This window comes from Drosophila virilis, chromosome 3 (assembly GCF_030788295.1).
Source record: "Drosophila virilis strain 15010-1051.87 chromosome 3, Dvir_AGI_RSII-ME, whole genome shotgun sequence".
Taxonomy (NCBI): Eukaryota; Metazoa; Arthropoda; class Insecta; order Diptera; family Drosophilidae; genus Drosophila; species Drosophila virilis.
Genome location: NC_091545.1, coordinates 7,197,177 through 7,210,561, shown reverse-complemented (window position 1 = coordinate 7,210,561; position 13,385 = coordinate 7,197,177). Strand labels below are relative to the sequence as shown.

The 13,385-nt window shown below is 43.5% G+C and overlaps 4 protein-coding genes across 4 annotated transcripts; 1 reads left to right on the top strand and 3 right to left on the bottom strand.

Moving 5' to 3' along the window:
* Nucleotides 1–4,798: 4,798 nt before the first annotated feature.
* On the top strand, nucleotides 4,799–6,326 carry LOC6622494 (carboxypeptidase B1). Its single transcript, XM_002046621.4, has 3 exons — nucleotides 4,799–4,956; nucleotides 5,028–5,918; nucleotides 5,984–6,326. The coding sequence occupies exons 1-3, from the start codon at nucleotides 4,886–4,888 to the stop codon at nucleotides 6,279–6,281; spliced, it is 1,260 nt and encodes a 419-aa protein (XP_002046657.1). The 5' UTR covers nucleotides 4,799–4,885; the 3' UTR covers nucleotides 6,282–6,326.
* A 687-nt stretch (nucleotides 6,327–7,013) lies between these two features.
* LOC6622454 (carboxypeptidase B1) lies at nucleotides 7,014–9,255 on the bottom strand. Its single transcript, XM_002046620.4, has 4 exons — nucleotides 9,155–9,255; nucleotides 8,381–8,485; nucleotides 7,436–8,326; nucleotides 7,014–7,379 (listed from the first exon to the last, which is right to left on the bottom strand). Exons 1-4 carry the CDS (start codon nucleotides 9,238–9,240, stop codon nucleotides 7,073–7,075), a joined length of 1,389 nt encoding a protein of 462 aa, XP_002046656.3. The 5' UTR covers nucleotides 9,241–9,255; the 3' UTR covers nucleotides 7,014–7,072.
* A 614-nt stretch (nucleotides 9,256–9,869) lies between these two features.
* LOC6622410 (carboxypeptidase B1) lies at nucleotides 9,870–11,336 on the bottom strand. Its single transcript, XM_002046619.4, has 3 exons — nucleotides 11,212–11,336; nucleotides 10,253–11,155; nucleotides 9,870–10,191 (listed from the first exon to the last, which is right to left on the bottom strand). Exons 1-3 carry the CDS (start codon nucleotides 11,280–11,282, stop codon nucleotides 9,894–9,896), a joined length of 1,272 nt encoding a protein of 423 aa, XP_002046655.1. The 5' UTR covers nucleotides 11,283–11,336; the 3' UTR covers nucleotides 9,870–9,893.
* A 72-nt stretch (nucleotides 11,337–11,408) lies between these two features.
* Nucleotides 11,409–13,304, bottom strand: LOC6622405 (carboxypeptidase B1). The gene is made up of 2 exons (XM_002046618.4): nucleotides 12,192–13,304; nucleotides 11,409–11,746 (listed from the first exon to the last, which is right to left on the bottom strand). The coding sequence occupies exons 1-2, from the start codon at nucleotides 13,163–13,165 to the stop codon at nucleotides 11,434–11,436; spliced, it is 1,287 nt and encodes a 428-aa protein (XP_002046654.1). The 5' UTR covers nucleotides 13,166–13,304; the 3' UTR covers nucleotides 11,409–11,433.
* Between the last annotated feature and the right edge of the window lie 81 nt (nucleotides 13,305–13,385).

Sequence of the window (13,385 nt, the reverse complement as noted above, 5' to 3'; positions counted from 1 at the left end):
ATAGACATGGGTCAACATTTCATATTCCCATAACCCGGTCAAATCCATCCGATTTTCACGAGGCTTGGCTCTCTCTCCATAGTTTGGCCTCTAGATCAATTTATCATCTAAATCTGGCAGCATTATTTTTGATTCTAAATTCATATATAAATTGTACCTTCAAATATCGTATATAGCTATAGGTCATATATATGCAATATATAAAATTATTATTATTTGTTAGAATGATCCATGATTCACACGAAATACTGACTTTATAGTTGCAAAAAAAAAAACTTAAGGAAAGCATTGAGTCCAAGCACAGACTATTATCCCAGGATTTGCCAACATGCTATACATGCATAACCATATGAAGTATTTGTCATATGTGCATTTACTTTTAACGCTAATTGGTCTCTGGCAAAGCGTCGCGTTGACAACGAGACCTGCAGCTGACCAAGTGCCTGTTGGTCTCTGGCTTACGGCTGCCTTGGCGTATACGCAATATTTGCTTTGTGTTCCAACACTTTTCACTGTTTGTTTGCCTGTTTCGTGCTCTGCGGGCCGGGTAGGGAGTCCATAAAATCCGGCTTAAGCCTCATGCTACCTGTGATATGTATGAAATTGTTGCTGCCACACACACACACACACGCACACACACACGAACACCATGCAACATGGTGTACAAAAAAAAGTAGGTCGCACGCATTGGGCGAGGCTAAGAGCAAACTGGATAGCTTCGGCTGGTGCTTGTGGCTTTGCCGACGGCTTGTGCCGTTGGTAAACACTCAAATCCAATTAAATTTAATACGACTTACTTGGCTCCGTTGTGTGTGTGTGTGTGTGAGTCGTATGTGCGTGTGTCTGTGCAGTTCGTTTGTCATTTGCTTTGCGCGCTCTCTGATTCTCTGATTCCCTGGTTTTTATTTTGTTTGTTTTAATTTTTCAGCATTGGTTTTTTTTATACTTTTCTTTTTTTAATGTTATTACTGCTGCAGTGGCAGCCACTTTCGTTTTGGTTTGGTTTACCTCGGGCTTGGCTTAATTAAAGCTTAATTTCTCAAATAACATTTGCCGCTACAAATGAGCTCAAACAAGCTAATTGAGTTTAGTGTGTGTGTGTATAAACACAAGTATGTGTGTGTGCTAAACTGTCTTTGTCAGTGTTTGCTGTTCAATAAATCCGAATGGGAACGCTCTGCAATTAAAATGTATCTGTATCTTACGACACTCAGCGCGAAGCATTTAATATATGCGACAATTTCCTTTCTATTGTGTGCGATACGTGTCTCACACTATTTGCAGGCACTGTTATTTGTACGTACAATTCAGAATTGTGTCATATGCAAAGCAAAACAAGTCTCTAGATGTTTCATTTATAGCTTGCCGAGAACTACTCTAGTCCTTTCGAACTATGGCGTTTAATTTCATTTGGCAAACTGGTGCAGTCAACCGCTTGCAGTGCTGCCAACTCAGCCGTTTTCAAGCTAAACTAGACTTAATATTTTGGCTGTAATACTAAAAGACAAATTACAAATTATTAAAGCCAAAACAATAAAGAAGACTTTTTGAGGAACAGACAAGTGCTTAAATATATGCGAAACATAATGCTTTTAGCTGCCAATTAAGAAAATTGGCCACAGGCAGCGCTTGTTTTAATTAGCCAATTGTTGGCCTTAACACCTAACTACAAATACATCCGTACACGTAATAGATTGTAAATATTTGACACCAGGTTGGCGCTCATCGCACTTTACTTAACCCCCCCCCCCCCCTCCACCAACCATCCACCTTCGACCCCACGCCCCACCGCAGAGTGTGCGCTATTGTTGTGGCCTTAATCCAACAACAATAGCAACAACAACAATTGCAAAAACAAATACTCCACTCAATTTACAACTTTGGCTGGCGGTGAATCGTCAAGTTCAAGCCAGGGAAAACAGTTTGCCCGGCTTATACCCCTTTGGTCCGGCGGCGGGGTGTGCTGGCGAGTTGTTCAATTACTTTTTGCACGATTTGATTTTACATTTAACGATTTTTCGCACTTAATTAGAAGCGAGTGTCGATGTCAGTGGCAGGCAGCTACGGCTGCTCAGCCATGATTTGATTAAATGTGAAGATGAATTTTAATTAAAATCTTTGCGCAACAGCAACTTCGAAGCAACCACCCCTTATCCACTTCAGAGCCCACGGCTGTGGGTACAATTTTGACACTCAACTCGCCGGCCAAAGGGGTTCGGGTCTTAATAGAGCGATAAAGCCGCAAGTTCATGGCAAGGATGGCAGGTCCTTTGTGGGCTTAGTCATTGTGTCATGGCATTCGGCATTTAATTTATGCAAAATGAAAATTAAAGAGCGCTCTGCCGAAAAACTTTTCCGTAATGTTTGGCGCATATTTATGCAAATGACTGTCTAAATGAATTTTCGAAACTACTTACGAGCAATTTGCCAGCAGCCTCGGCTATCAATTTCAATTAAAGACAAGAACTTTAAGGCATGTCGACAACTCACAGCACAGCCCCATCAAATACTTAGCAAATAATTTTGCATAATTTAACAGCAAATTGCAAACAATGCCGCTTTATCTTTTGTCAATGCAAATACAGAGAACGCCACAACTTTTACCAAAGTTTTCGAAAAACAAAAAAAAAACCCAAAAAGCAAATGCCAAAATAAAAACACGGCCACACTCCAAAGTGTGCACACACACACACATTTTCTGGCAGTCACGTGCAGTACAAGATGCTTCAGTGTATCGTATGACTGACTAGAAGTTATCCTATAAAAATAGTCTACGATTTTGCATTCATTAAGTGTAGTTTAGCTAGTTTCATCGATTTATCGACTCTGCCCTAACTGTTTACCGTTAGCTACACCAAATTTACGCATGCAGCTAGAGCTCTTACTCTGATAAAAAATCGTAGCCAATCAAAACCAGACTATATTATTATACTATATATAACTATAATGTAAATATAATAAAACCTAATCATACCGTTTCCAAATCTGAAGCATTTTTTTATCTGAAGCTCTTGAAGTTTTCGATTTCGATAAATTAGTCGACTCATCGACTCCTCTCTATCAAAAAACCGTTCCCCAAGCTAAAGCTCAGCTTTCACTACACATAACAAATTTTCAGTTGAAGCTTCTGCTGTCTCATATTTAACACACAGCTAACACATCTTTCGCCTGTTTTCGTTATAGGATATCAAAACTTTTCCGCACCGTGGCTTAGCGGGGGCATGAAGGGAATTGACTGTCGCGTCCAATGGGCCATTCAAAATTACGAGCCAACAGTTTCCGCAGTGTTTTTTGTCATTTCCATGCGCTCATTGTCAGTTTTAAGTAAGCAACTTTTTCTCTATTCTTGTTGTTGTTCCTGTTTCTCCTGTTTGTCCTGTTGTTGGTTTCGTTGTTCTCGTTGTTGTTGTCGTTTTTGCAGCAGCCGGCAAAAGTTGTTGACCGAAACTGCCTACAAATGCAGACAAATGTGGAAAAACGCATGAAATGCAATAAATTTTCAAATATATTTTGTGTGCGCGGCAGAAAAGCGGAAATTCTTTTTTATTATTTTACCCTTTGAAAGGATGTATGGACTTGCTTTGTCTGTTTATTTGTCATACACCGACAATATGAATCAATTTTAAGCTCGTTTGTTTTCAATTCTTCTTTAACACGCTCTTCCGTAAACGTTGTCAAATCATCATATCATTTGTAGTTCTGCTTAATGTTTGAATATTTATTCTTATATTTATAGCTTCCTAATCTTTTGGAAGCCTTTTGATTTATCAATTCTTCTTTATCCCGCGCTTCCGTAAACGTTTTCGCTTAGTTGGACAATCTTAAGAAGTTCTCTCTTATATGTCCAACTGAATGCAATTTAAGGATACATTTTATAGGGTATAAAAGTTGCGATAGTCTGCCTAGGACTTGCATATCATGTTGTTCCTTTAACCTAGACTAGTTTTCATTGTTTTGACTGGCAGAGTTTTTGCTTGGTGCACTGCACAGCAAGTCAAAGCGATAAACTGATAAAGCTTCATTCTGCAAGCGATCAAAACCAAAAATGCCCGCAGCCAAAGACAATATATAAATCAATTGTTTATTACGCAAGGCGAAAGACAAATTTACGACATAAATTGAAAGCGGACAATAAAAATAGACAAAAATAGATGTCGCAAACGCGTGACTTGCGTCCTGCCACTCAAATCGAACTCCTTGTATATCAAAATTTTAATACCCAATAAAGGATAGCTAGATTATTACATAGATAGTTGGACAGATAATACTAATGCATTTTTATCTTGAGGGAAAATACAAATACAATTGGGTTATTTCCCAAGGCAGTTAATGGAAAGTTCTTATCTTCTTCCATAGACAACAGACGTCTAGCCATATACTCATTAAAGCTAAACAGCCAGGGTATATTAGGGTCTAAAGAATATAGCTCAATGATTTGATCAATATAAATAATATTTTCCCTTATATCTGAACCCTTCCCTGCTGTATATTGAGCGAGTAGAGGGTATCTATTGGCCGAGCAGTGCTGAGTCATGCATGCTCGTCCAGCAGATTGTTGCGTTTTATTTATTAGTTATCAATGAAAATGTTGTAGATTTCATTTAAAATTTTGTAAACAGTCTACTGTCATCTATCGTGTGTATTGTAAATTTTGAGAGATTTTCCAATGAACTTAGTCAAGCGCTTGACACACACAAGCCAAGCGCTCACACTGATAAGACTGATAAGATTTTTCTGATCACATTTTTTTATCAATCGCTGGCATTGCGCATACGTCAAGTGCTGCGCACACCGGCTACTATATAAAGAACACAGCTGAGGCCCAGCAATTTATTAGGCGCTTTGAGCCGGAACGGAACAGAGCCAAATACAAAAAAAAAAAAAAATGTTTCTAAAAACTTGCCTGCTGCTGCTGCTCTGCGGCGTCATCGCTCTGTCCGCCCATGACTACGAGGGGTGAGTGGAGCTGGTCTTTGTGGATTGTCCATTCTGCGTCAGCTTATGTCCAGTTAATTTCCAATTTGCAGCTACAAGATTTACGACATCAAGGCGGACAACAGCTTCAAGAAGGAGCTGCTGCTGCATATTGCCAAAAATACGGAGTATGACTTCTTCAATATGCCACGCGCCTTGGATGCTGCCACACGCGTCATGGTGCAGCCCAAGGATCAGGCGGGCTTTCAGCTGCTGCTGAACGGTTTCGCATTGGAGTATACGGTGGTGGAGGACAACTTGGGCAGCACGCTGCAAAAGGAGCAGTTGGAGAATCAGAGCCAGCGCCTCGTGGCCCAGCGTAATGCTGTGCGCAGCATCAGCTTCACGGCGTTCCATCGTCATGCGGAGATCAATGCCTATTTGGATGAGCTGGCCAAGGCCTATCCCAGCCGTGTAACAGTGCAGACTGCTGGCAAATCCTACGAGAATCGCGACTTGAAGACCATTACCATCTCCAATGGCGATGGTAAGAGCGGCAAGAATGTGATCTTCCTGGACGCGGGCATTCATGCGCGCGAGTGGATTGCACCAGCGGGCGCACTCTATGTCATCTATCAGCTCGTAGAGAACTTTGTATCCAATGCCGATCTGTTGAAGGACTACGATTGGGTTATTTTGCCCGTGGTCAATCCCGATGGCTATGAGTACACGCACACCAACTCGCGCATGTGGCGCAAGACGCGCAAGCCCGCAAGCAGCTCCTGCTATGGCACCGATGCCAATCGCAACTTTGACTTCCACTGGGGCGAGGTGGGCGCCTCCAGCTACTCCTGCGCCGATACGTTCAAGGGCACGACAGCCTTCTCCGAGCCCGAAACGAAAATCGTGCGCGATCTGCTGCTCGGCCTTTTGGGCCGCGGCAAGTTCTACCTGACGCTGCACTCGTATGGCAACTACCTGCTCTATCCATGGGGCTGGACGTCGTGAGTAAACCAAGAAATTGACTCTAACGCTAAGGCCTGCTAATTGCTGCATTGATTGATTTCAGCGATTTGCCCAGTGACTGGCGTGCCCACGATGAGGTGGCACAAGCGGGTGCCGCTGCCATCATGAAATCCACCGGCACCGAATACACGGTGGGCAGCTCCACGAATGTGCTCTATGCCGCCGCCGGTGGCAGCGATGATTATGCATTTGGCGTGGCCGGATTCCCCGTCTCCATTACCATGGAACTGCCCGCTGGCGGCACTGGCTTCGATCCCACTATTGCCGAAATTCTGCCATATGTCAGCGAAACCTGGACTGGCATTCGTGCCATGGCCCAAAAGGTCATTGAAAAATACTAAAGCTCAATGTTGCAAAAATAAAACAACGATATTTTATACACGAAATTTAATGTGTGTGTTTGTGTGTGTGTCTCTGTATCTGGCGTTCCATTTCCGTTGCCCACGATAAGTGCCCACCCATGGAGCGTGGCAGCATTCAGAGCACAGCCCCAACAATGACACACTTGGCCAATTTGGCTCAAAGACCTGCTGTGTTGCATGCCAACACTTCAAGTTATCGCCGCCAATTAACTGGGCTCATAGACTCCACTCCCACAGTAGCATTTCGCACTTGGTTAAGTATTGCTCTGAACACCTTGAAAATCGACTTTTCTCTATAATTGTAATCGCAGAACTTATTTTGTTTACTGGTTTGATTAGAGTTTTTTTCTTAGCTACCTGATTTTTCACTTGGCAGAACCCTCTAGCTAAGCTAGTCGGGAGTGACCGACTAGAAGTTGCCCTGTATCTTATATCTAGCTAGCTTTACCAACGTCTTGAATTCCTGTTTCAATAACATAATTCAATTCATAATAAAAAGGGAATCTTAGTTATTTAGTTCTCTAAAACTAGAAATTGGTTGCCCTATATACCATTTGTTTTCAAAGTTATTACGGGTTTGAGCCAGGGACTTTCCCTTTAACAGCTCTAACCGCAAAGTCACTTAGATAAAAATTTATTGAGATATATTTTTGAATGAAGCTGTTCAAGAACTTCGTATATTGTTTATGGAAAAGAATTCATAGACTCAAATACTCGTTAGGTTACCCTAGGAGGGTTTTCCAATTTATTACACATTTAAAGATAGGGCTTTAGTTGAGTGGATATTTTTCAATCACCTTACGGGCCATGGCCTCGATGCCCACCCAGGTTTCCTTAACAAGCCTATCAATATCTGACGCAGGTGGATCAAAAAAATCGGGTCCACCAGCTGGCAGCTCCATGGTAAATGATATAGGAAAGCCCGCATTAAATGCATAATCATCGCTAGCGCCGGCGGCTGCATACAACAAGGTGGTGGAGCAGCCCACCTGGTATGTGGTGTTGGTTGCCTTCTTTATGGCATCACCACCAGCGCGTCCAACTTCATCCAGATCCTCCCAAGTGTCAGGCAGTTCACTGCAATATTCAACATTTTAGTAAAGACAAGAGTCGAAGAAGTTGTGGCCACCCACTCGATATAGCCCCAAGGGTACAGGATATAGTTTCCATACGAGTGCACTGTCAGATACATTTTGCCACGATCCGCCAGACTGTGTATAAGATCACGCACCACAATTGCCTCCGGCTCGGAGAACGCCCTTGGTCCCGCATAGGTCTCAGCACAGGGATCCGAAGAAGCGCCAGTTTCATTCCAATGAAAACCAAAATTCCGATTGGGATCAGTGCCGATGCACTCGACGCTGCTCGGCTGCCGTGTTTTGCGCCAAAAACGTGTATCCTCCGACAGCTGTGTGTACTCATAGCCATCCGCATTGACCACAGGCAAAATGACCCAGTCATAGTCCAGCAGCAGCTGGGCATGCGCCTCATAGTTGTTCACCAGCTCACCAATGGCATAGACGACGGCAGCCGGTGAGATCCATTCACGTGCATGGAAGCCACCATCCATGAGTATCACATTCTTATTGGCCCGCCCATCCCCATTGGTGATCCGTATGGTCTTCAGCCAGCGGCCCTCATAGCTTTTGCCCACCGTCTTGATAAACACCCGACTCGGATGTTCCTGGGCGAGCTGCTCAATATATTGATTAATCTCTTCTTGGCTGTAGTAACGCTCGGTGCCCAAGCGTCCCTGGTAGGGATACCAATTGCGCAGCATGCGATTCGTTTCGAATTGGCGGCGCAGCGTTAGGCCGACATCATGATTAACAATCTTATAGCTCAGCGTGTGGCCGGTGAGCAATTCAATAAACTCCGGCTGCGCCTCAGGATGCACCATGATGTGGGCAGCAGCGCCATTGTCCGAGTACAAATCATAGTATGACTCATTCTTAACCAGCTCAGACAAGAGCAAATTGACGCCAGTGCTGCGACTTTTTGTGGCCAGCTCATAGATCTTAAAGCTGTTGTTCGGTTAGTTAAGAACTCGAAACATATTCCCAGCTCCAACCACTCACCCATCATAGACGCCGCCCTCAACGTGGCTGAGCGTTAGGCCGAGCCAAAACACAGCGAACCACAATATTTTCATCTTTACACGTTGCCGACTCAAACAAAACTGGCTGCGTATCAAAATGATCAAGCTCAAGAATTCTAATCAGAACACCTTATCAGATAAGATTGCGTACAAATTTGAAAACCCACCCAAAGTAATCAAGAAATTGGTTGTAAAATCATAAAAATCGGCGATATGCGTTAAAAGGTCATTTTGCAACTAGTCTAAACCCTAGGGGAGCGCTATTCTTGTTATATTTTATCTAGAACTTATACTATACTAAGGCTCACAAAATACACTGCCATAAATGATAACAACTTTATAGAAAAGCTATTCATATTCGTAAAAAACATATATGCGAATTTATCTGTATATATATAACTTTTTTCTTAACTCAAACTTCGGGGAAATCTGATGAGATTTGACCGAGTTTTAGTGGTGGGAAATTTGGACCAATATCTTTATATGATATTTAAGGTCTATGTGAACATAGGTCAAAATTTCCCACTCTCATAGCTCGGTCAAACTCAACCGATTTTCCCAATGCTCGGCTATTTGTTCAGGGCTTGGCATCTAAATCTTGCAATATTATTCTTGGTCAAAATTCATGCAAGAATTGTACTCTCAAATATCTTATATATACTTAGGTAGAAATTTCCTACACCCACAACTCGGCAAAATCATCATCCGATTTACTCTTATTTATATAAAAATTATATGGGTATTTAGTACTTACCGCAGTCCTCCTTTTTTGATATGTGTCTTATATACAAATCCCACATCCCATCCATTCAAATAGTTTGTATATTTCCATATTTCCATAGGAGGAAGCAGTATTGATCGAATTTATATATTGATGACAAACGCAGATTTAATATTTGTATCCGTATCCAGGTTTGATTATGCTTGATATTGGTTGTGTTAGTTATATATAAATTATTTTACATACAAAAAAAAAAAAAAAATAAAACAAATAAACAACAAAAGAACACAAAAAGACACAAAAAAAAACACCGGAAAAAAAATAAAAAAAAAACACTAACACTTCGCGTGAAAAACTGCAGAGCCTACCTGATTTCTTGAGAATCGAGGAGTAGAGCACTTGGTAGAAGTTAGTTTTATTTAAATTTGCTGCACTGCAAAAAAAAATTTGGTCTGCATTCGGTATTAAAAAACAAACATGCATGCATGTATAAATGCATACATACATGCATGCATATACTAACAAACACACGCCCACACACACACACTTATATGATTTCATAAATATAGAAATACTTGTTTAAAATATAATAAGAGAATAATGCCATAACCGGCGTGCAATTGCGATTCCTTGGACCAACAAAGAACATTTTTTTAATGAAAGTGCAGTTTTGGCAAAGCTCTACCTTAAATCTTCCTTTGCATCTGTGGAAATTACCTGCACGAGTTATGTGAACTTAAGTCAAACATTCGACTTGAGGTCTCTGCTTTATTTAATACTTTTCGATAACCTTTTCGGCCATGGCACGAATACCTATCCAGGTTTCGGTTACAAACTCATCGATTTTGCTAGCCGGTGGATCAAAGCCTGTCAAGCCACCTCCACTCAACTCCATGGTAATCGATATATTGAAGCCGGCGTAGAAGGCATAGTCGTCGCTGGCCCCAGCGGCTATGTACAGAACATTGGTGGAGCTACCCACCTGGTATACCGTACCGGTTGCCTTTTCAATGGCATCTCCACCAGCACGCGCCACGTCATCGAGATCCTGCCAAGTTTCGGGTAAATCGCTGCAATATAAGTCATTTAGATCAAGGCCATAATAAAATGGAAGGAAATTCAGCTACGAACCTGGTCCAACCCCATGGGTAGAGCAAGTAATTGCCATAAGAATGGATGGTCAGGTACATAATGCCGCGATCCGCCAGTGAATGCATCAGATCGCGTACCACAACTGTCTCAGGCTCGGAGAAAGCGTTGGGACCAGCAAAGGTATCCATGCAGGGATTCGATGAGGCGCCCTCCTCATTCCAATGAAAGTCAAAATTGCGATTAGGATCGGCGCCATAACAGGTCTGGCCCAGATACTTATAGGGCTGCCGAGTCTTGCGAAATATGCGAGCATAGGTGCCTGTCTGGGTATGCTCATAGCCGTCTGCGTTGACCACTGGCAAAATGACCCAGTCATAGTCCTGCAGCAGATCGGCATTCTCTTCGAACCGTTCCACCAACTGGTCAATGACATATAGCACAGCTGCCGGAGAGATCCATTCGCGGGCATGGAAACCGCCGTCCATGAAGATGACCTTCTTGTTGGCACGACCATCCCCATTGGTGATGGTAATGGTCTTCAGTTCGCGCTTCTCATATGACCAGCCGACAGTCTTGACGAGCACACGCGACGGATAACGAGCGGCCAGGTCATCAATATAGTTGGTGATCTCCTCATGTGAATAGTAGCGCTCCGTGCTGAGGCGACCCTTGCCCGAAATGGGTGAGAGGCGTCGCTGCAGCTGCCGCTGGGCAAACTCCGCTGCAATCGTGGCGCCCAGGTTTTCATTTAGCAGGCGATGGCTCAACTGCTCTTCCGACAATAAAGCTTCAAAGTTGTCCAGCTGCTCAGGACTCACAATGACGCGCGAAGATTTACCCAACAAACGAGGTAAGCTAAGGAAGTCGTAACCCTGAAGGCTGAGCCTGTGCAGCAGCTCTCCCTGTGCAGATGTGTTAGGTGTGAGCTCGTAGATGCGATAACTGCAAGCAACAGTTGTCAGGACTACTCAGCCGGTAAGGATCCTTGATAGACTCACCCTTCATAGTCTTGATTGGCGGCCACCAGAGCCAAGCCCAACAGCAGTGTCAGCAAGCCCAAACGCGACATGTTTACACGCAATCGCACTATAGTTACGCGTGCCTGAAATCCAGCACTTAAATAGCCCAATCATATCTAATCTTAACTCGTAATTGATCTATAAATTAGAAGCGTATCCGAACACCGAAATCAAAGTTGTTGGACACAAGACTATCTTTATTTACGACCGAGTCTGGTAACGTCTTATCACCTCCAGGGCCATGGCACGCACACCCACCCAACTTTCGGTGACAATGCCCTCGATGTGCGAGACCCACGGATCGAAGCCAAGGAATCCGCCAGCTGGCAGTTCCATGGTTATGGCCACCGTTGCATTGGCAACGCCCACAGCATAATCTATGGAATCACCGGACGTAGGGTACATCAAATGATATCCACTGCCGTAGCTATAAATGCCATTGGTAGCCTGTACGATCGCCATGGCGCCCGCATCCGCCACTTCCATCATATCAAAGTAATTTGAGGGGAAGGCACTGCGAAAAGCAAGGTAAAAGAGCTATTTAATAGGTTATACTTAGACTAAAAATTTTCAAAATCTGTCTTGAAACATAGACATATATTTAGCGTAGAACATATATATCATAATTCCTCAGTATAACTGAATCCTTGCTCGATTCTCAGACTTGTACTTGGCTGTTGGGCTGTCTTGGCCCTAGGATTTGTGAGCTAGTGGTCTTTAAAAAAGTAAGCTTAACTTTATTCTCAACTTAAAATAAAAAACATCCAGCAACATTGTAAATGGGAAGACAGCATTATAACTCGATGGTCTAGATTAAGATTCGAATCACGGTCTGCCTTCTGCAATAGGTTTGCTATTATAAACATGACCTTACTTTAATTAATTTAATACCAATTATTTACTGATTTAATTTGACTTATTGGAATTATTTAATTTAGAGGCATAATTCTTGGGCTTACCTTGTGTGACCCCATGGCAGCAAGAAATAGTTTCCATACGAGTGGAGTGAGAGGTAAAAGTCCAAGCGATCGCTGTAGTGCAGCAGCACGTCGCGTACCACCTGCGACTCAGGCTGATCAAACGCGTGCTCTCCGCGATAAATTTCCTCAGCGGGATCCGCCGAGGAACCTTCATCGTGACCCCACTCGTAGCCAAAATTGCGATTCAGATCGGTGCCAATGTTCTCCGGATCCCAGGTGGGTTTGCGCGTCTTGCGCCAGTAGCGCGAGTCTGTGTGAGTAAACTCATAGCCATCCGCATTAACAACTGGCATAATAACCCAGTCATAGTCCTTGAGCAGTTCGGCATGCTCCACATTATGGTCCAACAGCTGCTGAATGATGTACAAGGCGAACGAAGGCGCAATCCACTCGCGTGCATGCATTGTGGCATCGATAAGGATCACAGGCTTCTTTCGTCTTCCATCCCCATTGTTGATGGTCAGCAGCTTCAGGGCACGTCCCTCGTAGCTCCTTCCAAACTGCTTGAGCAGCGCACGCTGCGGATATCGCTGAGGCAAGCTCTCCAAATACTCATTAATCTCTGCATGCGTATAAAAGCCACCCAAGACATCGATGAACGGCAACGTGGAACGCGACTTGCTGCGCTCATTCTCGGCACGCTGATCCCGCAGCAGCAAGGACATGTCATTCCAGAGCAGCTGATGTTCTATGTGATGTGTCTTCAGCTGTTTCAGCAAACTGTTCACTTGGTTGGGTGCCACCAGGACACGCAATCCACTCTCATTGTAACTGCGCCGTGTGCCCAGAATGTCCCAATGAGGTTGCTCCCGCGCCAGCTGACGCAGTAGCTCCAGCTGATTGGCATCTTGTGGCTTCAGCTCAAACACCTTATAGTCCTTGTAGTCCTGCCAGGCCAACAGACCAGCGAACTGCAGCAACACTAGCACCAGCAACAATCTCAACGATGTCATTTGCGGCAAGTTCCGAAAAGACTATTGCCAAAAATTTCGATACCTTTGCCATGGCAAGCCACTTATCACTTAATTGGAACTGCTGCCGACTATTAGACTTGGGTTACGATACCAATAAGTCCGTTTATCGTATGTACTAGACGCTTCTGTTTATGACATAGTGTAAAATTAAAAAAAATCACCAATAAGTTCAGGGAGTATGAAGTACGTCGAAGAGAAC